This window comes from Pinus tabuliformis, chromosome 6 (genome assembly GCF_031772625.1).
Source record: "Pinus tabuliformis cultivar Carrire ecotype Pingquan chromosome 6, CPIR1, whole genome shotgun sequence".
Taxonomy (NCBI): domain Eukaryota; kingdom Viridiplantae; phylum Streptophyta; class Pinopsida; order Pinales; family Pinaceae; genus Pinus; species Pinus tabuliformis.
Window position 1 is genome coordinate 603,898,976 of NC_142292.1, and position 27,833 is coordinate 603,926,808.

The window sequence follows — 27,833 nt, forward strand, 5'->3', positions numbered from 1 at the left end:
CGGTCGCCAGAGTAAAGGTTCCAACTTAGGCGTTGCAGGAAGTAATGTTGGACTTTCCTAAGACTGAGCCATATAGCAGAGCCGTGGCTAATTCCGATAGATCCCCTCCGATACCAAAAGACAAGATCTTTATCTTGCAGGTATTTTTTCCTAATGGATGAACTCCATAGACCTTCTCCGAAAATGGCCCTCGTCAGCGATTTACATAACAGTGCTCTACCGAAAGAACGCATGTCGAGCAGGCCCCAACCACCGTACTTCTTTGGCATAGAGATCATTTCCAGTTTCGTTAGGTGGATTTTGATTTGATTGGAACTTCCACCCCAGATAAAATTAGCCAGCAATCGATTTATCTTGAGGATAATGCTAGCCGGAAGAGAGTAAATATGAGCCCAATACACCGCTAACTGCGTCAAGACCGACTGAGACAGAATGAATCTCCCGGCCAGAGAGAGTGTCCTGTGTTCCCAGGCTGAGATTTTTCTAAAGAACCTTTCCAGGATCAAATTAAATAGATGATGTAGATGTTGATGACAATGACTTCATAGTAAATAACTAATTGGTGATCAAATTAAATAATAATAACGGTAGTGTTTCGATTAAGAAAATAATTGCCCATTGCTTTGAAAATATATGCCATCTAATTTTATATTTTATATACGATTGTGTGGTTTTAATATACATACATACATATATATATATATATATATATATATATATATATATATATATATATATAAAATCTTTTAGAGTATTGTGTCCGTTGGTTATATAGAGGGGATGTGATGCTTTTTTTTTATGTTCTGTTCTGTTGGTTGTATAGAGGGGTTGTGATGTTTTTTTGGTTAGGTTTTGTTAAGTGTATAGGAAAAAATATTTTTTTTGAAATTGGTAGGAAAGAATTATATATATATATATATATATATATAGAAATTATAAAATAATTATATGTTTAATAAGAAAAAATTATATGAAAAAATAAAAATTATAAATGAAATAAAAATATTTTTAATTTTAATTTTGCTAATTTTAAAGTTGTATAAACACTTGATATGAAATTATATTGAAATGTTTTAAATTATAGTTTATATGAAATATATTTTTTGTTAATATTTTTTTTAAATTCTATCCGTTATCTCTTTGCACATCTTGTTTGGCCCTTATCCTACATAAGGGGTGTACTAATATAAGATAATAAAAAAAAAGAAAAAAAAAAAGAGAGTATGTAATGAAAAGATAAGTGTAACCAAAATCACATATAATTAGTTAAATTTACTTTACACATATTTCGTTATTTCCATTGAGTTAAACCCACACAAAAAGGGTTATCTCTGTTGGTCAGTGCACGAGTGGATAGAGTCTCGTTGCAAAAATAGAGTGAAGAGGTTAGATGTAAATATATTGGATATCATGATAAAGAGGAGGGGAATATGGTCTTCCTGGTTGGGAAGTATGGTTCCCCATTGTATTGTTATAATTATATCGTTGCAGTTATAACATAGAATTTTATGTAGTCCAGAGGATGTGGTCCAATGGTTAGGTGGAGAGGTTTGGTCCTCACAGGTCTTGTGGTCCAATCTGGAGCAAGAGTATGTACACCGGTGGTCTGAAATGCAGGTGGTGCCTTTTTTCTCTTCTCCAAAACCAAACAAACAAATAAACAAGGATTGTTCTGACGCTTTGCAAGGTAAAATTGGTCTTGTCACAAAACAGGTTTCTCCAATGTCTCTTCAAGTAACGTGTTAGTATTCACATGTAAACTTATCATAAGAAACATAATGGCACATAACTCATACATGCATAATGAAGAGCATAACAAATATTTGTTGATGGAGTTCACCCCTCCTAGGCTACATCTTCGGGCCTGCCAACATAGCTAGACCGCTCCATATATTCAGTATAAAAGGGAATACATAAAAGTTTGTTAATGAAAATATGTGGCTATTATCGCTACAAGGTAATGTTCTCCTGCAAAGAACTCTCACATAAAGCAGGAATAGAAGGCATCTCCTACAAAGATCATAAACTCCAACTTAAATGAGCTAAAATGAGCACTTCAATTCCACATAGAAGAGCATAAACAAAACTTCCCCAAACATGACATAATGAGAAAAGTAAACCTGAGATGAACCCTGCAATTAACAATTGTTGTAATCGACTTCTAAAGGTGAGAAAATCCCTACAAGACCTTCTCCATTCAAAAACACTTTCCATAATTGCTTCAAAAACCTGATTGATCCATACACCCTTAGTCTTCAGCCTGCAAAAAGACTCATTATATGTACTCAAATCAGGAATTATAGGTCATCATTGGATCCAGAATATCCAAAAACCCCTACGTAGACTCTTCTTGAGTTCAATTTTGACAAAAGCTCAAAAAGATATTACTCCCCAAGCTCTCCCATGAGTTTTACTATTAATTTTCCTACAAATCAGACCAACAATCTAACTATCCTACAAATCATCCCTATTTTCCATTAATGGAGTGACATTTTTGCCCTCTGCTAGTGCATTTTGTAGGACACTTAAATTCGCCAATGACCCCTTAAAGCAAAAAATACGGTCATATAGGACACATAAGGCCGTGGGTTGGGCATTAACACCCATCTCCATTGACCTAGCCCTTAGACAACAGGCGTGTGCTTACGGAGGGTACGGGATCAAGGGTTGGGCTAATTACCCGTCGTGCCCTTTAAATCTATGCGTTATGGTCACATTGGGGTCCAAAGGACCTAGGGTTGGCACCCGAATCCCGCACCCAACGGTTTAGCATTGCCCACGGTTTTGATGCTACCCATAAGACCTTGGATAGGGCTAACCCTTTGTCCCCCTCTCCATCCAACTTCATTCTGATGGTGGTGGTCCTGTGGTATACCATGGGACCTCATCTTAGGGCCTTACCCCAAGCCCCTTACTATGAGCATTAAGCTTCACCTCCATTGTGGTTATGTGCCCGTTGTTATGACCTTGGGCTGGGGCTAAGCCCTGAGCCCTTGGCTCCTCTGCCTGCGGTTCTATGGGTGCAAGGTGACCGAGGACCAGGGGCTTAGCCCCAACCCCATTCCCCAATGGATCAATGCTGAAACTTCAAATAACAATTGAGGACTATAATGGTTAAGTCCCACTGACAACACGTTGGTAGAGCACTGCGTTGATTGGAAAGAGGTCTCATGTTCAAACCCCGTGGAGGCTAGTTCGGCCGTTAACAAAATTTTAGTCAATCCTAGGGTGCCACGTGGTAGCCTGTGATTGGGCCACATGGCACCCTTTCATAGGTCCACATAAAATATACCACAGGCAATCCAATTTCGACCAGCTACCAATGAACCAAAGGATGCCAAGTGTCAACACTTAGTTGGCTTGTGTCTACATAGTCACCCAGTCAGTTGCTCAGTCAACAAACCTGCTAAAATTTTCGTTGTTGGGCCAAACGGTCAGCACATGTTAACTTGAGCATACAGTATCGGATTAAGGTGCAATGAACATTATTGGAGTCAGAATGATGAGCACTTTGACTTGATGCCATTTTTAATACTTTCTAGGCACTTTCATTTTTGAGCTAAAATTTGATCACATGATCACACCTACCCGCTAGGAACTTTTGGACTCCAAAAGTTTACTTCCCTAGTCAGTATAATGAGGTTGAAACTCAAAAACACCCAAAAACTCAATCCAAAATGCTTACTTTTGAATTGGTTCCCTTCAAGCCCCAATCAAGGCAATTCACCTATCTTCTTCAAGAAGACCTACTGTGATTTTAAGAATTAAGCCAACATTCTTCTCATTGAAGCAGGAACAAAATACTGATGAGCGGAATCTGAACATTTTCTTTAATCTCATTTTTGCACGGCTCAAAAAAAACTTCATCTTGAAGTTAAACTGTTGAAGACAAACTTGACTCCATCTTGGAAATCAGAAGCAACATAAACTTGTTTTATCATCCTCAAACTGAGCTTGTACATAAAACGTACATTGTTGTAACTTTCAATGACACAATTGGCCTTTCATACAAAACATAGTCATCTTGTATAATCTTAAAAAAATATTTTATTCACACAAGTTTCATCTTGAATGCTTACATCTATGAGTACATGACAAACTTGTAAACAAACTTTGAACGACAATCTTGTACGTTCACAAAATTCCTTGAAAATGTGGACTTATAAACTAGCCAATACATACATCGATGAAAAACACATACTTGTTGAACATAGTGACAATGATTGTTCACTTTACAAAATTACCTAATAAGGTAAACAACGATAAGGAATTACAAATTTACAAAGCAAATTTACAAAGAAGTCCACCCAAACTTTGCCTCTCCTAGGCTTATGGGTTCTCTTTTTGCATCATCTTTTCCTTGAAGGTTGCTTACGATTGTTGTGAGTCCTCTTTGCCACCTCTTTATTCCCTTGCATTATGTTGCACAGTCTCCTTTCCTTTCTTGGAACGAAGCTCTGGATGTAATTTCCAACATCGTTCACTACCATGCCCATGCATCTTGCAATGGGTATAAAATAACTTCCTCTTGCTTGCCGAAAAATAAGTCTTGTCATGTGAAGGAGAATTATTAGCGGCTTGATGCCCAGAATCTGATCCATTCTTTTAACCATTATCATGCGTTGCTCAAAGACAACCACACAATGGTCAATTGCATCACAAAAAGTACAAGGGTACTTATTCCACAAATAGTCAAAATTACCATGCATTGGAAAACACCCATGAGGATTATACCTATCTCTAGGGATGCAACTTTGACGGAGTGGAGTCGACGATGATATACATGGTCCCTTCAAGCATTTATCTTGCTTGGGAGACAAATGAAAATTGTCACAAGGTGGTGGTGACATCTCATCCTCGAATGGTTGATGTGCCTCAAACCATTTAGAGCATTCTCCAAACTTCTTTTGACCATATCCCAATCCCTGATACTTATGTCTCTCCTCAACCATGATTGGATTGGTGATACCTTGGCCATTTATATCGAGGCCTCATCCTTCATAAACCATCTTGGAAAGCATATTCATACCAATACCTTTGGTATGTTGTTCAAACGCTACAAAAGAGGTGTTATGCACATAAACAGAAGGAATTATATTTGAAATGCTAATTACCTCCTTAAACTTTCCATTCATCTTTTTAGCTTCTAATGATGACGAAAATGATATTGCAGATGACTCTAACCACCCACACTTATCAACTGGAATATGGTGAGAATCTTGAAGATGCTTGCAAAATGCAGATGCATCATCTTCCTCATAGGGTCCATAACCACTGTTTGAACCATGACCACATATTGGTTTTATTCTGGAGGTTTCTCTTGTTGTCACAAGAGTACAACTTTCAGTAACCTTTTATTCAAGCACATGCAGCAACTGTAGGTGCATATGCCTCTTCTCCTCTTTAGCTATCTCTAGCATGCTTCTCAACTCAATGTTCTCTATATGAAGAGCTAATTTCTGCTCCTCTAGCTCTTGGAGACTCTTTTTGTTGTCCATTCTTTCAACTTGGTTAGATGAAGCTCTAGTACCAATCTGATTTGAAAATGGAGGTGGTGTTTTTTTGCTCTTCTCCAAAATTAAACAAACAAATAAATAAGGAAGGGCCATTCTGATGCTTCTCAAGGTAAAATGGGTGTTGTCACAAAACATGTTTTTTCAATGTCTCTTCAAGTCATGAGTTAGTATTCGCATGTAAACTTATCATAATAAATACAATAACACATAACTCATCAGGCATAATGAAGAGAACAACAAAATATTTGTTGATGAAATTCACCCATCTTAGGCTACATCATTGGGCCTACTAACATAGCTAGACCACTCCATATATTTATTATAAAAGGGAGTACATAAAATTTTGGTGATGAAAACATGTGGCTATTACCCCTACAAGGTAATGTTATCTTACAAAGAACTCTGACATGAAGTAGCAATACAAGACATCTCCTACAAAGATCCTATACTCCAATTGAAATGAGCTAAAATGAGCATGTGGGCACTTCAATTCCATATTGAAGAGCATAAACAAAACTTCCCTCAACATGAAATAATTAGAAAAGTAAAACTGAGATGAACCCTACAAGCAATGACTACTATAGTAGACTTCTAAAGGTGATAAAATCCCTACAAGGCCTTCTCCATGCTTAAACACCTTCCAAAATTGCTTCAAAAACCCAATTGATCCATACACCCTTGGTCTTCAACCTACAAAAATACTCTTTAGATGTGCTCAAATAAAAAATCTGAGGTCATAATTGGATCTAGAATATCCAAAAACCCCTAGGTAGACTCTTCTTGAGCTCAATTTGGTCAAAAACTCAAAAAGATATTGCTCCTCAAGCTCCCCATGAGTTTTATTATTAACTATCCTACAACTCGAACCAATAGACTAACTATCCTACAAATATGCCCTGTTTTTCGCTAACAGAGTAGCATTTTCGCCCTTCGTCGGTGCATTTTGTAGGAAACTTAAATTTGCTAATGATCCCTTAAAGCAAAAAATATGGTCATATAGGCCACATAAGGCCATGGGTTGGACGTTAACGCCCGCCCCCATTGACATAGCCCTTAAACAATGGGCGTGTGGTCACGTAAGGTACCACGGGATCAAGGACTGGGCTAACTGCCTGCCCTTCCTGTCGGGCCCCTTAAATATATGCGCTCCAGTAAAATTGGGATCCAAAGGACCTGGGGCTCACACCCAAATCCTGCACCCGGCGGTTTAGCACTATGCACAGTTCTGACACTACCCATAAGACCTGGGCTAGGGCTAACCTTAGCCCCCCTCTGCATCTGGCTCCGTTCCAATGGCGGTGGTCCTGTGGTATACCATGGGACCTCGTCCTAGGGCCTTACCCCAAGCCCCTTGTTGTGAGCGCTAATCTCCGCCTCCATCGTGGTTATGTGCCCAGTGTTATGACCTTGGGTCGGGATTAAACCTTGAGCCCTCGGATACTCCACCTGTGGTTTTGTGGGTGTGAGGTGACTGAGGGCCAGGAGCTTAGCCCCGGCTCCATTCCCCAATGGATCAACGCCAAAACTTCAAATGGAAATTGAGTACTATAGTGGTTAAGTCCCATTGATAATGCATTGGTAAAGTGTTGTGTTGATTAGAAAGAGGTCTCGTGTTTGAACCCCGTGGAGGCCAGTTCCACCCTTAACAAAATTTTAGTCAATCCTGGGGTGCCACGTGGTAGCTTGTGTGATCCGAATAGAAAATGGTATCAACCCATGGTATTCATCCGTCGATGGTATTTGTCCACCCATGGTATTGTAAGTAACATCCACCCATGGTATTTATTCACCCATGGTATTTTCCCATGGTATTGTGACATCCACCCATGGTATTCATTCACCCATGAAATTGACTCATGGTATTGTGACATCCACCAATGGAATTGACCCGTGGTATTGTAACTGAAAATTACTATAAGTAACAAGTCACATTTTGTAAAAGGATAGTTTGTCTGCCACAATGTAGCTCTTACAGTTATTCTCTGTTTTAATAAAAAAAATATTTGTGATTTTATTTATTGGACATTCTCCTCTTTTTCTTTTGGAAATTCAATTTTTCACATCTTGGGGGCCTCTCCCCCAAAATCCATTTCAATTTTTAAGATCTTGGGGGTCTACACCCAAGATCCGAATTAGTGGCATCAGAGCAGGTTATGATTCCATGGAAATGAGGGTTTGATGCATATTTCAGTTTCAAATTTTGCAACAATATTCAACAAAATTCAAGCATGTGCTACGTCCTCCACAAAGCATTTTTCTTGGGTCAAGTGGGAAGACTTTTGTTTTTTGTTGGAATGTTTTTGGGCAGTGATTTTGCATATCAGATCTGAAATTTTTGGTGCAAAATTAAAAAAAAATAATAAATAAATACCAGATCTGGATTCCTTACAAAAAAATACCCAAATTCAAAAAACAATTGGCCAAATTGGAGTCTGGATGAGAGAGATATCATTGATTTAAAATCAATTATGTTGCAGAAATGTTTCTAATGGAAATTCGTGGATAACGGCTCTCCTATCTGTTTTTTGCAATTTTGGTATAAAATTTCAGAAAAGTGAGTGTAGATCTGAGCTCCTCTCAAAAAATCTTTCAATTTCAAAAAATATGGGTCAAATCGGAGTTCGGATGTGGGAGATATCATTGATTTAAAATTAGCTATTTTTTTAGAACTTTTGTGATGGCGAAAACGTTGTAGTGCGAATCTGAGATTCTAGAGTGTCGAGATGAGGATTTCCAACACATGGGAAGATGCAAAATGGTCCTTTTGTTTCCAAAAACAGATTATAATAAATATTCTGAGTTATATTGACCAAGTTATGTCCATTTTAATTCTGGAGCAGCATTCGGAGCGGGTTCCCTTTGGAGACGTGCCCTCCCACCCCGCTTTAGTAGGCACCTGCTTCACATTCATCAGTTTCAACATAGCAGCATTCAACTTGGGTTCTTTGGAGACATGCCCTCCCACCCCAGGCTATGTAGACACCTGATACTTCATCAACAACCAACATCATGGTTATGGGTCAATCGAACAAAATCTTTGTCATCGAAGTCCATTTGTTAGGCCGCACACTGTTAGTATCACAGGGTATCTCTATCCTTGGATCTTCGTTTGTCATGGTTATGGGTCATCCACAAACTCACACTTCATCGGAGTCCATTTGCTAGGTCGCACACTGTCAGTATCACAGTTGGTCATAAGCATTATAGGGTATCTCTATCCTCGAATCTTCATTCATCATGGTTATGTGTCATCCACAAACCCACACTTCATCGAAGTGCATTTGCTAGGCCACACACTGTCAATATCACAATTGGTCATAAGCATTATAGGGTATCTCTATCCTCGAATCTTTGTTCATCGTGGTTATCGGTTAACCACACAAACCCTTCTCTTCAATGGCTCTTCATATTCAACAAAGGCTTTGCAGGAGGGAACTTCATGCAATGGGGACCATTACTTCTTAAGGAGGGAGGAATGATCCGAATAGAAATGGCATCAACCCATGGTATTTATCCGCCCATGGTATTCATTCACCCATGGTATTTTCCCATGGTATTGTGACATCCGCCCATGGTATTCATTCACCCATGGAATTGACCCATGGTATTGTGACATCCACCCATGGAATTGACCTGTGTTATTGTAACTGAAAAATACTATAAATAACAAGTCATATTTTGTAAAAGGATAGATTGTCTGCCACAATGTATCCTTTATAGTTATTATCGATTTTAATAAAAAATTTCTTTGTGGTTTTATTTACTATGTGTTCTATCATTTTCTTTATAGCATTACAATTCTTTAGATCTTGGGGGCCTCCCCCAAAGATTCGAATCAGTGGGTAAATTCCATGGGTGGATGTCACAATACCATGGGTCAATTCCATGGGTGAATGAATACCATGGGTGGATAAATACCATGGGTTGATGCCATTTTCTATTCGGATCACTGTGATTGGGCCACGTGGCACCCTTTCATAGGTCCACATAAAATATACCACAACCAATCAAATTTCGACTAGCTACAAATGAACTGGAGGATGCCAAGTGTTAGAACCTAGTTGGCTTGTGCCTACACAGTCATCTTTCTGACTCAACTATATGGTCACCCAGTTAGCTACCTAGTCAACAAAGTAGCTAAACTTTTCGTTGTTGGGCTAAACAGTCAACATGCTATAACTTGAACATACGATGTTGGATTGAGGTGAAACGAACGTCATTGGATTCAGAACGATGAGCACTTCAACTTGACACCTGTTTCAAGACTTTCTTGGAACTTTCATTTTTGAGGTAAAATTTGATCACCTAATCGACCAGAGAGTTGTTCCTGGTGCGATTTCACTCAATGAACCTTTGACATATCACGTGTGTTCATGACATGTTAAACAACACCCTTAATTTGACTACATAGTGGAAAATACTTATAAAAATTACATTATTTTATTCCCTAACAATACGAACTCAATACACCTTACCAATTTAAAAAAAACCCTACTTTCATTAAATATTGTAGATATCCATTTTTTCATTAACGTTTTTTATACCCCTTTATTTTTTCATTAATTTTGAGCTCCATTTTTTTCCCGCTAATATAAAAACCCTTTACCCCCTATTATATGCTCAATATATTATGTTATTTTCCCCTCAATATATATCCCCCAATATGAATGCATGTGGTATGATATTGCTCCCCCAGTGAAGCACCCATGGCTGTGGGCTATGGGTGCTTGTATGCTGAATTAGGCATACAAAGATTTGCAAGTGAAATCGTGGGATGAAAGGATAACGTTGGGACAAGCATTGTCGTTGGAGCAGGAGCAAGCTAGGAAGTGTGGTTGAAGAGGAAGAATAGGTGGAGACATTGTGCTTTCTAGAATGTTGTGAAGTGGAGCGGGTGGAACACAATGTATTTTGGATCCCTGGTTTGAAAAGGGAAAGATCTGTGTGTTTTTGGTATTTATGAGATTAGTAGATGGACATCAGTGTGCTCTGGATTCCTGGGTGAACATGTGGAGACACTAGAGGTTATAATCCTAAACTAATTGGGTGGAGGTGGGGTAGTGTGTGGTCTTCATTGTTGGTATGTTATGTTTCCCATTGTTATTTGTTATTATAGATTGGTGTAAGTCTATGAGCAATGCTTGCATGACAGGTAACATTAGGGATTTTGATGGTGCTTGTTTAAATCCATTATGTGATTAATGGGGTGCTTTTGCAACTAAGCTTACAATTAAGCCTCAATGGTGTTTTAGTTGAGTCTTGTGCCTAGTAGTAGGCATGATTGACAATTTTATTACTTGCATTATGGCTATGTTAATGCCTATAAAGCTAGTGTGGAATGGGGTTTCTATTCCTATATAAAGTAACATATGATGGAAGCTCTTCTTTCCTGTAGAAGACAATGCTCTGAGCAACATCAAGGAAAAATAGTCTAAGAAACTAAAATGGTTTCTTTGGGCTATTAAGGTGGAAAAAACGTGTAATTGGAGCTTGGACTTAGGTTAGTCTCGACAGGTCTAGGAGTTCTAACGCTCAAGGGAGAATGACAAGTGTTAATTCATGATGGGATGGATACAGTATGAAGGAAGTTTTGATTAGGTTAAATAAGGCGTATTCGGCATGGGGCCCATGGGGTAGAAGGCCACATCATCATAGAGCATGGCTCCTCGAAGGTGTTTTGTAGTGTCTCCTGAGTAATGGAGGTGTGAAATCATGGTCGACGCAAGCCCGAAATGAGGACTAGCTTGTTAATTGATGTCTAATTTCATAGCATGTCACACCTGACCTACTTTGGCATTGGGTGCGAAATCCATGTGGCACAGTGACAGGATGAAAAGGTCTCCATCCCAGGAGAGAGAGATGGAGGTGGCATATGGTGAGAAGTCCCTTAATTGTAAGATTTTTGAATAAATTGTTATAACATTTAAAACAACAAAATAATAGGTCATGCATTGAACTTTGTGGCCCATGGTCTAGGTGATGTGGCATGTGCCACGAGGTTTTTCCCATGGCCACACTCAGAGCCCGAAGTGACATGGGACCACTTGGGTAAGGTGGGGTTGCCACGTGGGCACCACATGGTGGATCCCTTGCCTATGTGAGAGACTTAAATGATGAAACTTTAAAAGGGCATAACCATTTGATCCACGATTTCTAATCAAGATAAAATATATATCGCATGAAAGCTCTTAACGATCTAGATACAATGATTTTGTCCAAAGTTAATTCTGTCAAATTTGGAAAAGAAAAAATATTTGTAACCCTATTTCCATGAGAAAACTATATAGATTAAGTAACACCTCCCACTTACTTAAAAAATTAAAAGGAATGAAAAAAAGCATTACATAAATATACCTCTATAAAATAAATAAATACATATCAAACCATTAAACATGCCAATTACATTTCATATTCTTTTTTAGACCATTTAAAAACATAATAAAAAACTATCAAAAATTAAAAAACTCAATTTACTAATATATATTTTTTTAAAATTAATAAATGTTTTTATTTTTTTATTTTTATTACGACATGGGAAGAAGGAGAAGGAGAAGGGACTAAGATCCTATAAAAAGGAAATTTTATAATTATAAAAAAATATTATTTAAAGTTTTTATCACATTATTTTAAACCCATGAATGGAGCTTTTGCATTTTTCAACCTTTTCCCATGAGAGATAATCCGAAAAACTCAAGGAGAAAACAAATATTTATGCTTTAACATTATTCCATTGTTTAAAAAAAAAACCATAACTTATTCAACAAAAATGTCATTTTCCAAACGATCTTGGTGACTTGTGGAATACAAAAAGAAATATGCTCTCCTCATATTGACACGCATTAGCTTTGCTATGGTTCTCGATCACTGCTTTAGTGTTTCGGAGTTGTTAATGTATAACATATAACCCAAATGTGGAAACAAATAGGTCATGTAGATGTTGATGGCAATGACTTCACAGTAAATTATTAATTAGTGATCAAATTAAATAATAGTATTGTTAATGTTTCTAGAAAATAAAAAATTATATTGTCCATTGCTTTGAAAATATATGGCATTGATTGTGTGGTTTTAAAAATATAAACATGTTAAATTTTCGAAAGTATGGTATCGGTTGGTTATATAGAGGGCTTACCATTTTTTTTTGGAGTTATGATTTGTTAAGTTTATCCAAATTTTTATAAAAATATTTTTCATAACAAAGAATTATATATACAGTTGATGTAAAATTATATTAAAATATTTTAAATTATTTAAATTTGATGTAAAATTATATTGAAATATTTTAAGTTATATATACTTAATGTAAAATTATATAATCAATATGAAACATTATTTTTTAAATTCCATCTATTATCTCTGAACACATTTCTCAAAAAACAATTCATAAGCATTAATTTATTTTAAACCAACTACAATCATTTAATCAATATTTAACCCACTTAAACACCTTCCTTAGCCCCTTATCCTATAGAAGGGGTGTACTAAAAAGATAAAATCCCCCTTATCCTTATGTATAATGAAAATATAAGTGTAACCAAAATCACACATAATCAGCTAATTTCACTACAAACATGTTGCTATTTCCCTTGAGTTAATCCCACACAAAGTACATGAGTGGACAGAGCCTGGTTGCCAAAATACAATGAAGAGGTACAGATCCAAAACCGAAGATACTGGAATATGGTCTACCCGGGTTGGAGGTATGGTTCTTTATTGTATTGCTGTTATGGTTACAATAGTTATAACCTAGACATTTATGTAGTTTAGAGGATGGGGTGTAATGATTAGGTGGGGAGATTGAGTCTCCACCTATTTTATGGTCTAATTTGAAACAAGAATATATTTGAACGGGGAGATTGAGTCTCCACCTATTTTATGGTCTAATTTGAAACAAGAATATATTTGAACAAAAATATTGTACACTCTAGAATTTCTTCCAATTGAAAAACACAGAAATTTATGGATTGCAGTTGGGAGTAGACTACAGGGAGACACTGGCTCTGTGGTTGGAAAATGATCCCCACTTTACCTGGAGCTGTTCAGGTAATCCATGATTGTCTGATTTTACCTGGAGCTGTTCAGGTAATCCATGATTGTCTGATTTTCTCGAGCTGAGCAATAATTTCATTCATATATGGTCTCTCAACCCTCTCTGAGAGCACGCATCCGAAGGCCAATTCTGCAGCTGCAGTTACCATGGCCTTCACCTTGTGATTCAGTTCAATCTCCAGCTGCTTATCCACTAGTTCATGCAAAGCCCCTTCTTGGATCTTCGTTATGGCCATGTTAGCCAGGTTGATGTCCCTTGCATTTCGACTCATGTCCACCGCTAATTTACCAGAGATAATCTCCAACAAAACAACCCCGAAGCTATAGACATCAGATTTCTCCGTCAGTTGGTAGCACTGATGGTATTCTGGATCGACATACCCGGGTGTGCCTTGTGGAACAGTGGTGACATGTGTGGCATTATCAGGCACAGGCCTGCAAAGCCCAAAATCTGCTACCTTCACATTGAAATCCTCATCCAAAAGAATATTGGAAGATTTCACATCTCTGTGTAATATAGGAGGATGAAGGCTGTGAAGGAAAGCCAAAGCCTCGGCAGTTTGTATAGCTATGTTCAGACGAGTGTCCCATGGTAATCCCTTAGGGCCTCTGCGATGGCCATGGAGATGATCAGCCAAGGTCCCATTTGGGACAAATTCATATACCAGCAGAAGTTCTGGACTGTCTTCGTAGGCACAGCCATAAAGACGAACTACTCGTGGATGATTCAAGGTCGAAAATATCTTCAACTCGTTGATGAACTGTTCGACTCTCCTGGCATTATCTTGATAAAGTCTCTTTACGGCCACACTTCGTCCGTCCCCGAGATTTCCGAAATAAACGGACCCAAACCCTCCATCCCCAACTTCGTTGTCCTCGTGAAAGCAATTTGTAGCCTTACGAAGTTCTTGGTAAGAGAATTTTGGCAAATTGCCTATCTTAAGCCCTCTGAGTTCATCTGCTTCCATGTTATTTCTCTTCTGATTGCTGAGACCACTGGCAAAACGCCTGCTAATGGTTTTTCTCTTCTTCACATAAACCTTTAAAAACGTAACTGCTGTAAATGCTATCAGCACAACCCCTCCAATGGAGCAACCTGCTGCTATGGAATGAAAAGATTGTCAGCAATCCCGGGAGAGAAAACGAATGGAAACAAACTGCAAATGCACCTCGACTGAATCAGAAGAAATCATATTTTTACCTCTTATAATTGCTGATTTGTTGAGACCTTGAACTCCTGTATCAAGAATGGATCCACAGGTAAGGGAATACACACTTAAAATTTTCATACACATGCAAAACATAATTTAATATTTCAATGTAGACAATTATTATAGGTTTGGTAAGTGATTGACAGGTATATTTTATGCAGTCGATTAGGTTGAGGGAGATGTATTCTTAAAACAGTTCGGAATTTTTATTTTCTTTTTCCTGGGAGATTGAATTTATGTCGGGGTTATTTTGAATGATGGATATTTATTGGGATACACTCCCTATAAGATTCAACCACTTCTTATCTTTTATTTGATAGGAAATTATACAAATTGATTGGTTTATATTTTCTGATTAAATAATGGGAAAATCTAATTTTTATTAAGTCAACAAATAGCCGGGTATATTATTAAGTATGAATCACTTATTATTATCTAATTTTATGGTCGCAATCAAACAAGACATCAAATTGATGTATAAGACCTCTTTTCAAGTCTATCAAAGCATGCATGTTCTACTCTCTCTGGTTTTGAACCTATGACTTTTAAAAAAAACACACATACTTTTAAATATTAGATCCATTAATAATTACTTAAAATATATAAAAATAATTAAAATATTGTAAATATATAATTACTTAGAATATATAAAAATAATTAAAATATTATACCTATATAATTACCTTAATACATAAAATGTGAAAATATAGATATAAAACTGCACTCACACGTGTAAATATATAACTCATTAATAAATCACTTTTCTAATGCTTTTAAAAATAATAATAATAATTTTTTTATTTATTTAAAAATATTATATATATATAAAATGAGATATTTTTATTTTTTTTATATAATTGAGATTAAATATTATTAAAAATACATAAATACATACGTATATTCCTTTACGAAGATTTACATGAAGACAGTAGTGCCGGTGTTATAAAGATATGCAAGAATATAGATACAAAACTGCACTCACACGTGTAAACATATAACTCATTAATAAATCACTTTTTCTAATACTTTCGAAAATAATAATAATAATTATTTTTTTATTTAAAAATATTTTCTAATACTTTCGAAAATAATAATAATAATATTTTTTATTTAAAAATATTATATATATAAATATAAATAATAAAATATTTTTTATTTTTTATATATAATTAAAATTAAATATTAATAAAAATACATAATATTATTAAAAATAAATTTTTAATATTATTAAATTTTAAAAAATCACTATAATTAATATTTAAGAACTTTCCTGATTAATTAAGAGTTAGTTTAAATGTTAACGGCTCAAAATTTTAAAACATTAATAAGAATGATACCATGACCTTTCCTAATTAGTTAAGAGTTAGTTTAAATGTTAACCGCTCAAAATTTAAACACATTAATAAGAGTGATACCATGGCGACTAGGTGATTCCATAATTAATGAAATAATTAAAAATATTAATAATTAAGCTATAATAGGTTTTTAAAAAATAGTGAATTTCTTCACTAATTAAATAGAAAATTAAAATTAAAAATCTCATTAATAAAATCGTATTATAAATTTATTATAAAAATTTCAATTTAAGGAGTAGTAATTTTTTTCGGAAAACCATGAAAAATTCGGTAAGATTTTGATAAAATCTAGCATAAATTTTTGGAAATCAAAGTTATAGTCATCAAGTTTCAAAATTTTGAGTGTTTTGGATGCTTTAGATGGTGCTAATCTATTTTTACCATAAAAAACCAGATTCAAAATTTTGAATGTTTTGGATGCTTTAGATGGTGCTGAATCTATTTTTACCATAAAAAACCAGATTCATACTCTGAGATTTTTTGTTAAAAAAAACCAGATTCCAGCTGTTTTTGACTATATAACCAAATTCAACACCCACTAATCAATTAATAAGATGAGATTGTAAGTTTGTAAAATTATAAATTTTTATTATCAAAATTACCATTTTTCAATTTGGATAAACGACCTACAAAAAAAGGACCTGCTTAAGTTTATATAATAGATTGAAAGATAAAATAACTCTACGCTGATTACAAATTAAAACTAGTCGTTTGCCGGGACGGCTAAAAGTGGTTTGGGTAAAAAAAAATCAAAAAATTTTGTAGAAGCTGTGTTTGAACCTTGTTTTTGATGGTGGAAATGGATTCAGTACCATTAAAAACGTCTAAAACACCTAAAATTATGAAATTTGACAATTTTTACTTAGATTTACAAAATCCCTACCAAATTTTTTCAAAATATGACTGGAATTTAACAATTTTTACTTAGATTTACAAAATCCTACCAATTTTTTTCAAAAGATGACTGGAATTTCCATAATTTTCGGATAAAAAAAAACATAATCCTTTAGACTTAAAACCACTCGTCTTTGTGCTCAAAATTTGTAAAAGGGTATCAGAGAACTACCATGGCATTTGTCAGGCTGCGATGTGCCATCGCGACAATAGCAAAGAAAGGTTGTCGATTTGTTATGGCCACAACTCCCTTTACTCTTCAAACAAGCGCCACAGTTTTGAGATCTGTATGGGTCGACAAGCCATTGTATCTCAAAACCCTCCCTTTCGAAAGTCTGATTATTAATGGGCTTGTTGGAACGCAGGACCTCCTCTTTAATTGGTAACTGAAGACGCGTTTGACAGAAATGTGTCCCATTTTTCTCTATCTCTGGACTGAAACTGTAGTACCAAATATTGCCGCATAAATTCAACTGATACATATTTGATGTATAAGAGCGACTACTTTGATTGCAGTCCCTCCAAAACGTCAGATTGGTGTATCCACGGGCTATTTGAAAATATTTATAGTCGTACCACCATGACTGACTGTAATTATCAAAAAGTTTGCATTTATCCTTCCACAGATTGTCGTTAACGATCGTGATGCTATGAGTGACACTGTTATTACCCAACATATAGGGCTCCAATATGCGATATTCACTTTCCCTGATCTTAATCAGAGGATGGTGACCTTCACAGTCAAGCTGAAAATCAAGGTCACCGCAGCCGCTGTGTAGTTTCCCAAATGGATAGCTGAAATTAAAGGCGCCACATGTATTCACAGAACTACAATTCTGCCATATATTCTGGAAACCTGATATTGGGGAAGAGCAGACGAAGAGGAACAGAGCACACATATTAAGGCGAAGAAGAGGAATAAACGGCATTGCATTGAACTGGTAAGAACGATCCGTGCTCTATCTCACCAGTGATCTAATTGGTTGTAACATTTCCAAGGATTGTTGGGATGTCGGGACTATAAATTCCAGATTTTAGGGTTTCCATTCCTCTGGAGCGTTGACTGACTTAGAATTTGGGAAAAGCGTACAATCCATGAACTTCGGCAGAGCTTGCGAAGTCGACAGGCAAATGACGGTGGACAATTTGCCACTCCAGCCGAATTTAATTTCCGAAAGTTTCGGGGTTGCTTCGCTGAAGATCGAAGAAATGAATTCCTGCGTCGGCCCACCCGAAATTGTAGTGATTTTGATCCAAAGTTTTTGATAAGGGCCACCCGTGACTTGACCGACTTCCCCTTGGAAGACAAAGTTATTTATGGTGGTTTGGAGGGTATCGAAAGCTCTCAACTGAATATCTGTACTTGCAGTGGTTGTGGGGGCCTGTCTTGGCTTTTTGGTGGCCAATATAGAGGGAGTCATATACATTTGACAGCCATAGTCTAACTAACGGAGTCATATACATTTGACAGCCATAGTCTAACTAATAGGAGGATTGTCTGGAAAGTTATCGAAATTTCTGTTATATTTAGAGAGAATTCAGCAAGGATTTTCGTAAATCCAAGTTATAGTTGTTAAATTTCAAAATTTTAGGTGTTTTGGACTTTTGATGGCGCTGAATCTATTTCCACTATAAAAACACGATTTAAAAACTGACTCTACAAGATTTTTTGAAATTTTTTTTGTTCGGATTCCGGCCACTTTTAGCCGTTCGGGCAATTCCTCGGCCTCGTTAGAGGACTCTCATTTGACAACGTCGACTGACCCATCAAATTTCTCCGGCTAAAATTTTTAGCCGGAATCTGTTCATTGTTTAAAAAGAAAGAAAAAATTTATAGTAGGAGTGTTTCAATTTTATTCTTATGGTGGAAATGGATCAGCGCTATTAAAAATTTTCGAGATACCTAAAATCTTAAAACTTGACATCTATAACTCAAATTTCCATAAAAATTACAAGGATTTTTATGGTTTTTTAGGCCAAATTTACACTTCTTTAACTAGGATTATATATCAAATTTTTATCAAAATCTTATAGGAATTTTTATAGTTTTCTAGGCAATGTTTCGCAACTTGAACTATTATAAAGGTAGTTTAAGGAGGCTTTGGTTTTTTCTGAAAACAATAGAAACTCTAACATGATTTTGATAACATAGCTATAAATTTTGGAAATCTTAGTTATCGATGTCAAGCTTCAAGTTGTAGGTGCAGCAGGAGTTGACGTTATTTAATCTATTTCAAAAATTGTTAATAGTGTTTAAACTATTTCTACCATAAAAAAACAAAATACTCTTATTGTTAAATTAAAAAACAGAAAAAACAAACTAACCACTTTTAAACATCTAAGTGAAATTGACGTGCCACTAGACAACGCCTTTGTAAAGAGTATTTCTACATCACCCAATATTGTAATAATATTAAGTGGTAGTAGGATAGATATATACACTTATTCAACATTCTACACTAAACAATATAGTAATAATATTACATAGTAGGATAGATATTAATTACAATGTCAACATTCAATGCTATATAATAAGGGGGGATGGGGATTTAAAAATGTATTTGTTTTTTTTTTTTTTTAAAGAGTTTTATCAGTTAAGAGTTTGAGGTGGTGACCAGTGGTGGATTGGTTTAGAGATGGGAGAAACGGTGGTGGATTGGTTTAGAGATGGGAGAAACGGTTTTTAATTATTGAAAGAATTTTTATTTTTCTTTCATATCGTTTTTTATTGGATTGCCATGAGTGGTGGATTGGTTTAGAGATGGGAAAACATTTTAAAGGGGTTTTTAATTATTGGAAGATTATTTTTGTTTTTTTTCATATTGTTTTTGATTGGATTGCGTGGTAGCCAAGTAATGGTTGGGAGATTCGTCTTGGCGTAGATACTTTAGTGGGGCACTATCGTACTTTATATTGTTTTTGGATCTTCTCTCAGAGCTCCATGCAAAAGAAATTTGGTTTCTAGCTTAGGCTCTTTGAGATGATTATGGAAGTGGGCTTAATTTCAAGTGGAAATATAATGATTAGTTCGACCTTTCAGAGGATTTGAAAGGTGAATGAGATGTCTTTGTACTGGATGATTCTTTAATTTGGTCGTGGGATGTTAAAAGAGGGAAGGTTTTGGCAAAGCTAGTGTATGAAGTCCAATTCAATGAGGACTTTGTCGACAATTTTAAATACTAGATTGTTAAGATCTCGAAGAGACATGTTCCTTTGAGAACTTAGTTGTTTTGTTGGTTTTTGGTTGAGAATAGAGTGTTGTCTTGGGACAATTTATCAAATCAAGGGGTTGTTGGTCCAAATAGAAGTGTTCTATGTGGAGTTGAGGGAGAAAATGTTAATGGTTGATTGTCCCTTTACTAAAGAAGTATGGAGATTTGTTAAAAAAAAATTCAGATTCAAAGAGGTATGGGGGATTGAGGTGTCTAAATTTAATTATCTTTGAAGGTCACCAACTATCTATTGGCAAGGTTTTCCAGCCAGTATTGTAGGATATGGGAGAGATTGATAAAGAAAAGAGTAATGTAGTTCCGAGAATAGCTCGTCCTCAATTATTGGAGAGTCATACTATAGTGGGTTTTTTTTATGGTGCTCCTCAGAGAGAGGGATTTAGATGTGGTGCTAGTGTTGTTCTAAAATGTCTAGTGTTGGAATTTATAGCTTAAAATTCAACTATGGGCAGGGGACCAATACTCAGGGTGAGATTTTGGCTTTATGGTGTATTTTGTTCATTTCTCATTTCAAGCAGATCTCTAGTTTACAGTTGGTGGGAGACTCGAAAGTTAGAGTGGATTGATTCTCTTTAAAGAATAATATGAAATTGATCTCTTTACAACCGTGGATGGACCATATTTAGTTTACAGTTGGTGGGAGACTCGAAAGTTAGAGTGAATTGATTCTCTTTTAAGAATAATATGAAATTGATCTCTTTACAACCGTGGATCAACCACATTCCTCAGTTAAGTGCAAAGTTTCAGGAGTTGAAAATTCAACACATGTATAGGGAATACAACAAGGGAGCTAATTTTCTTTCCAAACAAGCGTTGGATTTACAGGAAGACAAATTATACTTTGCAAAAGAGGAGGGTGATTCAATTGAGCACTTTGAATCTCTGTCTATATTTTATTTTGGGAAGTTGGTGTCATGATATGGGGGATAGTGAAGAATTTTATCTTTTTGTAAGGGCTTAGTAATTTTTTTGTTTTTTGGGGATTTAGAAGTTAAAGATGATCATTTCGTGATCAATTGGTATTGGAATGTTACAGGGATTGGATTTACAGGAAGACAAATTATACTTTGCAAAAGAGGAGGGTGATTCAATTGAGGACTTTGAATCTCTGTCTATATTTTAATTTGGGAAGTTCGTGTTATGATGTGGGGGATAGTGAAGAAGTTTGTCTTTTTGTAAGGGCTTGGTAGTTTTTTGTTTTTTGGAGATTTAGAAGTTAAAGATGATCATTTTGTGATCAACTGGTATTGGGATGTTATGTTGATCATTGTGATGCTATCTTTTTTCCAAGGTGCGAAAACCTATCATAACTCAGTTGTGAAACCAACAGTGACGACAACCAACTCTTGTTGTTATCTGCATAGGCTGACTCGTCATTGTTATTCAAAGAAAATCACGCCACCTAGAATAACCAGGTGGTGGTCCGTAAAGGGGAGGCTTTCTCTGGTCGTCCATAAGGGGGGAGACTTTCTCCCCTAGGAGATGCCTATGTGTTTTGGGCCATTACCCTGTTTCCTTACATCCTGTCCCATATGCTTCTGGGTCTTGAGCCGTTGTTTCCTTATATCCGAGGAAGACAAACTTTTAGCTAAACAAAAACATTTTTAAGATATAATCCAGACTGAATATAATATTATATTAATGTAAGTTTTTTTTTGGTTAGGAAAAAAGGGTGAATAATGTTCACCCGAAATTCTAGGCATCCTGGTGAGTCGGAGTCCTATTCTTGCCGTGAGTTTTTGGAATAGACTTTGGCTGGTCAATTACTTTTAACGTTTAATTGACATTCGTGACGCCTGAACTTTCGAGAAGTTTGGCAAACAGTGGTGATACGTGAACTAATGTTTTATTCTCAATCTGATTGGACATGGGTGGGACTATATATGAAAATAAATTCTATCAAATAATAATGAGTAAACACACGTGTTCGCATTTTATAAAGTAAAATTTGCAAACACACGTGAATGGAATTGTTTGTCCGAAATGTGCGGTTAATTAATAAAAGTTTTGAACTTTTTTGGGTAATATAAAGTAAAATTTGCAAACACACGTGAATAGAATTGATGGTCCGAAATGTGTCGTTTATTTTAATTAATAAAAAGTTTTGGATTTTTGGGTAATTTTTTAATCAATTTTATATTAGAGATGGGGCAAGAGATTTTTTTTAAATGATAAGAATGGTAAATTTAAGTTGGGTAATTTGTAAAATATAAATGTTTTTAAGGTAAAATATTTAAAAACATATTTTAAATGATATAAAATTACTATTTATATATTTATTAGTTAAATTGTATTTTTGAAATATAATGTGTGTTTTTTAATATCACTATAAATCTATCTTAATTATAGGTTAACTATAGATTTATTAAGGGTCATCAAATCTCATGCAAAATTTGAAAACCTATTTACACGTTAAGATATTTAGTGCTTGATAAATATGTGATTTAGATATATCTATAGTGGTTTTCTTGTCATTTCTCTCTTATTAAGAAATAACTAAATTATTTTAACATCAATACACACACATTCAAACAATTTATTTAAGTTTTATGTCATTTAATATAGACATGGAAATATTTTATTTATAACTCCAAAAGATAGAGTGAAATATTTTTACCACGTCTTCTTCATATTAGACTGCAATATTAATAATGAACCAAGTGAGTGCAATGAGAATGAGATTATTGATGTTTCATAATGCTTTTAATTAAAACTACCCAAATATGTATAATCAATTAAGATTTTATTATAGCCCACATTTTTTAATCTAGCTTAGTTTTTTAAGGGACACGTCTTAACTACAAGTTGAGCACAAACGAAATTACATATCACTCTCATACTAGGCTGAAGAATAAACCTCTCAACTCAATTATATTTTATATTTAAGACAAGATTCACATTATATATAGTGCATTTTAAATTGAAGCCAGGGTGATGTCACATGTAGGATTACCTCAGGTGAATAATGTGCATACAAGAATTTCAAGAGAGAGTGGTAAAAAGCACAATATTCATAGCAACATTATAAGAAAAACAAATTAGCATATTTATATCTATATGGTTATGATAATGTGAAATTTTAAATAGTTAAATATGCTTTGAAATGATATGTGGCAATTGATATTGGAGATTGTGATATCGTTTTGGATGTAGAATGGTTACAGACATTGGATTTCACTACCATGGATTCATTAAAATTATAATGAGTTTCAAAAATAATATGCATTGTTACACTCTCAAAATGTCTAAAAGCAGGCTCTCCATAAATTTTCAATGCTCACCGTATGAAAAATTTCTTGAAGAAGTGCCATTCAAACATCATTCCACTATTCCATGCCATCCAAGTCCTAGAGGATATTTCTCAATTAGTTGATGGCTTATAGTTGCTTTTGGACAAACATCCATAGGGCTTTGAACTACCCCAAATACTACCACCCTTATGTGGTAAGCATGATCATAGCATCCCATTGATTCATAGAGTTAGTGGCCCAATATGCACCCAAATTTCCATCCTTTTGCACAAAAAACAAGATTAAAAAAGATCATTAAGGAATTGTTGAAAATAAGTGTAATTCATGATAGTATTAAAACCTACTTTTATATGAAGTATGATTGAAAAATTTCTAGATCTGTGCTGGTGCGCTACTTTGGTTTCACCGACAACTTCTCGGCCTCCCACTAAGGGCCCTTCGCCCTCCTCTTGCTCGATCTTGGGTTAGTGTTTCAATTTTGCAGGACTAGAGGATGCATATATATGCTAAGGATAATGTCTAGGTCTATGCTGTTGTGCTTCTCTAGTTCCTCTGGTGGCTTCTCGGCCTCCCGCTGAGGGCCCTCCGCCCCCATCTTGCTCAGTCTTGGGCTCCTTTGGTTCGGTTCTCTCAAGTCCCTGAGGTGCCTAGTCTTGCTCTCTCTAGGAGTGCTTTGGTTGCCTCTTGTTAATCCTCCAGAGCTCATTCTTGCTCCTTGTGGGTTGGGCTTGCCTTTACGATAGCAATGCCTGCCCAAGAGGAGCCTCTGCTGGCGGAAATTGCGGCTTTCAATGTCTTGGTTGCACTGACTCCCAAGTTTCAGAAGAAAAGTGAGACCAAGTTTGTGAAACAAGTAGACATGATTTCGAAGATTGAGATTTGTGCCCCTCAAGCTTGCTCTCATGCCTTGCAGCTTTCAGACTTATTGGATAATTTATAGGCCTGTGTATGTCCCCTCGGACAGTTAACTCCTGGATTGAGAAGAACTGGAGGCCTCTTATCAAAGGTGAGGTGATTTCCTCTTTCTGTAGCAAAGGCTTTTATAATTTTTACTTTGAGAATAGACTGGACAAAGATTTGGTGTTCTGGAGTGGTCCATACTTTATGGGGGCCCAGGGGCTGTACCTAGATCACTGAAGTCCAAGCTTTAATTTGGAGTGTGATGTGCCAACCTCAGTCCCTATATGGGTGAAGCTACCTTACCTCCCCCTGCATTGTTGGAATGCGACTTTTAGGCTCATTGGGAATTCCCTGGGAAAGTATATTAACTGCTACGAACTGAAAGATGACATCTTCTCTTATGCGAGGATTTGTGTGGAGGTGGACTTAGAGAAAGGGCTTCCAGAAAAATTTAATATTTGCATGGATAGTTGGACGCATGTGCAGGAAGTTGACTATGATCAAATTCCTTTTAAATGTAAGTTGTGCCATGAATATGGACACTTTACTAAAAGTTTCCCTAAAATCCAGGAAGCCTTGGAAATGCACCCAGGGGATCCAAAAGACCAATGGAATCAAGTTAAAAGAAGGAAGAGATTGCAGGAGCAGTGCAATGGGGTCACCCATAGCACCACTCCAGTCTCCAAGGAGGTTGGCCCAAGTTTGTACCCTCGTTTTGGTTTGCTAGTTGTTGGTGGCTCCGGACTAGATGCAGAAAATCACTTTGAAGTATTGGCCTTTGCTCCTGATGTCATCATCTCCTTCCCCACCCACCTCCCAATAGGTATTTTCCAAAACAGTTGCCTCCCATGCTCATGCCTCAAAAATCCATGAGGAGATCAAAGGGGTTGTATTTTCTTTTCCCCCTAATAAGGCCCCTAGCTTGGATGGGTTCTCGCCCAACTTCTTTCAAAATTTCTGGGAGGTAATTAAGAAAGATATTTCTAGATTGGTTGGATACTCCTTTAAGAGATTCGTTATGGCAGGAAGGGGGGGAATAAACACTTCCTTCCTAGCTTTGATCCCTAAAGAATCTAATCCTTCCTCCTTCTCTAGGTTTTGTCCCATATCCCTTTGCAATGTTTCCAATAAAAAATTCTTGAAGTTGTCGGGCTTGCAGCTCAAACTGTGTTTTCCTTCTCTGATTTCTTTTAACCAGGGGGATTTGTTCTAGGAAGGAAAATCTTTGGCAAAATTATCATGATTCAAGAGGCCATAGAATCGAGCTGGCGAAGGGGTGATTAGGGTATGATAATAAAGTTGGACATGGCAAATGCTTTTGACAGAGCCAGGCATGAATTCCTATTGAAGGTTCTCAGGAAAATGGGGTTGAATGAAATATTCATCGGATGGATAGGCATGTGTATCTCTTCCCCTTAGACACATAGTTGGTCAATGGTTGGGTGGTTGGCTTCTTCAAAGCTTCTAGAGGGTTGTGCCAAGTCTACCCCTCTCCCCCTTTCTATATATTATCATGGCTGATGCTATGAGTCAAAAACTGGAACAAGATAGAGCCTCTCCACTCCCTTCGGGTATTAGATATAAAGAAGGAATCAAAAGTATAAACCATGGTCAGTTTGTGGATGACACAATCCTAGTGGGAGGAGCCTCTGTTGTAATTGATCGACACTTCAAAGGAAACCTCGATCGATTCCTTAGTGCTTCTGGAGGGGCTGCCAATGACAACAAGAGTCATATCAACATAACGACCAGGAGAGGAGAGTGGAGCCAGCTATGGGCTCTCCTATCTAGAAACTAGTTAGATCCTCTACTGACATTATCAGGAATAATTTATGCAAAGTCTCGAGGTAGGGAGTCTCCATCGGCATATTCTCATATTTGATTTTGGGCCTCCAACCCCTGGGCTCAAACCATTCCCTTGAGGCACTCCATCCCTTCTTGAGACAAATTAGGGTGGTTTATTTGGACCAGATTTCAGAATGGGACCAACGGGGTTTGTGGAAGGGGTGGAGGTTGGATAATATCCCGACTGCTTTGCTTCCATAAAGAGAAAAACTCATCAATAATTTAAGAGGTTGTGCCCCCATATCTCTCTCAGTCGATGAGAAGTGGGGATGGAAAATTGCAATTTCACAGTAAAAGAAATATATTCTCACATGTTATTCAAACGTCACGTCCCTCCTAAATCCTCCATCTGGAATAAAATATGGAAATCAAATGTTATTCCAAAGGTAAATTTTTTCTATTGGTTACTATCTCATAAAAAAATTCTCACAGCAGAGAACCTTGAAAAACGTGGTCACATCAGACCTTCCAGATGTCCTCTCTGTGAAAATTTGAAAGAGTCTATTCCCCATCTCTTTCTCCATTATCAGGTGGCTAAGGAATTTTGGTCGGTGGTTTTTGGCCCCCTTTTCCTCAAGACTTCATGGCCGTCTGACCTCCTTCTTTTCTTAAAATCTTGTCCCAATTTCTATTTAGGCTCCCTTCAAGCCAAAAACACCCTCAATGAAATCTGGATTGCTCTACCTAAGTATGTCTGTTGGAAAATATGGCTAACAAGGAACAAAGTGCTCTTTAGAATGCCTGACCCTTTGCCAGTACTATGACTATAAAATCCCTCTCGTCATGTGTGGAGCTACATTGACTAGATCTAGATCCCTCTCTAAATCAAATTGAAAAAGTTCGGATCACATCTTGGGTATGTACCCCAACCCCTCACCTTTTGGCAAAATTTTCTCCTCTGTGTCCCCCATGGATCCTTAGATTGTCTTCGTAGGGGCAGGTAGAATGGATTAGATATTTGAAAAAATGGACTCTCCAAGTGATGGATCATCAAAAGGTAATCCTGGGTTGGTAGGAGGGGGAGGGATTCTCATTAATCTCAAAGGAATCATAGAAGACAGATATGGTTGGGGTTTGGGAAGGAAGACAAATTACCAAGCTGAGGTTTATGGGTTGTTCCTATCGCTTTCTCTGGCTCAAGAAAAGGGCATCAAGGAAATGCAAATTCTAGGTGACTCCATGTTGATAATAAAGCACATGAGATACAATTCAGTAGCATAAAACATGATCCTAAACCAAATTATAAAGTGTTCCCAAGGCATGATCCCTCTCTTTGAACGTGTTACTTTTTTCCACATCCTAAGAGGGAATAATCAGGAAGTGGATAGGGAAGAAAATCTGGCCTTCCAAATGAAAGTATTAATGTGAATGGTTTATAGAAAACGATGTTCATTCCTTAATCATGGTTATGAAATTCAAAAATTTGATAGTGGAGGGTGCTCCTGGTAGGATTAATAATTTCAGTAAAAAGAGACACTTTTGTTTAATTAGGTTTTCCTTATATCCCCCCTCCTCCCCCCTCTTTCCCTTCCTCCTTTCTGCTCATCCCCTACCCCATTCCTCCCTCTTAACCTTTCTCCCC

General features: G+C 36.4%; 1 protein-coding gene across 4 annotated transcripts; it reads right to left on the reverse strand.

Moving 5' to 3' along the window:
- Nucleotides 1-13,145: 13,145 nt before the first annotated feature.
- On the reverse strand, nucleotides 13,146-18,308 carry LOC149260008 (LEAF RUST 10 DISEASE-RESISTANCE LOCUS RECEPTOR-LIKE PROTEIN KINASE-like 1.2). 4 transcript variants are annotated; one of them, XM_089378350.1, is made up of 4 exons: nucleotides 17,198-18,308; nucleotides 14,767-14,802; nucleotides 13,585-14,667; nucleotides 13,146-13,545 (listed from the first exon to the last, which is right to left on the reverse strand). In XM_089378350.1, the coding sequence occupies exons 1-3, from the start codon at nucleotides 17,952-17,954 to the stop codon at nucleotides 13,595-13,597; spliced, it is 1,866 nt and encodes a 621-aa protein (XP_089234476.1). In that variant the 5' UTR covers nucleotides 17,955-18,308; the 3' UTR covers nucleotides 13,146-13,545; nucleotides 13,585-13,594. The 4 variants fall into 4 exon arrangements, with proteins under 4 accessions (XP_089234476.1, XP_089234490.1, XP_089234467.1 ...); XM_089378364.1 differs by having other exon boundaries at nucleotides 13,147-14,661; XM_089378341.1 differs by having other exon boundaries at nucleotides 13,147-14,667.
- Between the last annotated feature and the right edge of the window lie 9,525 nt (nucleotides 18,309-27,833).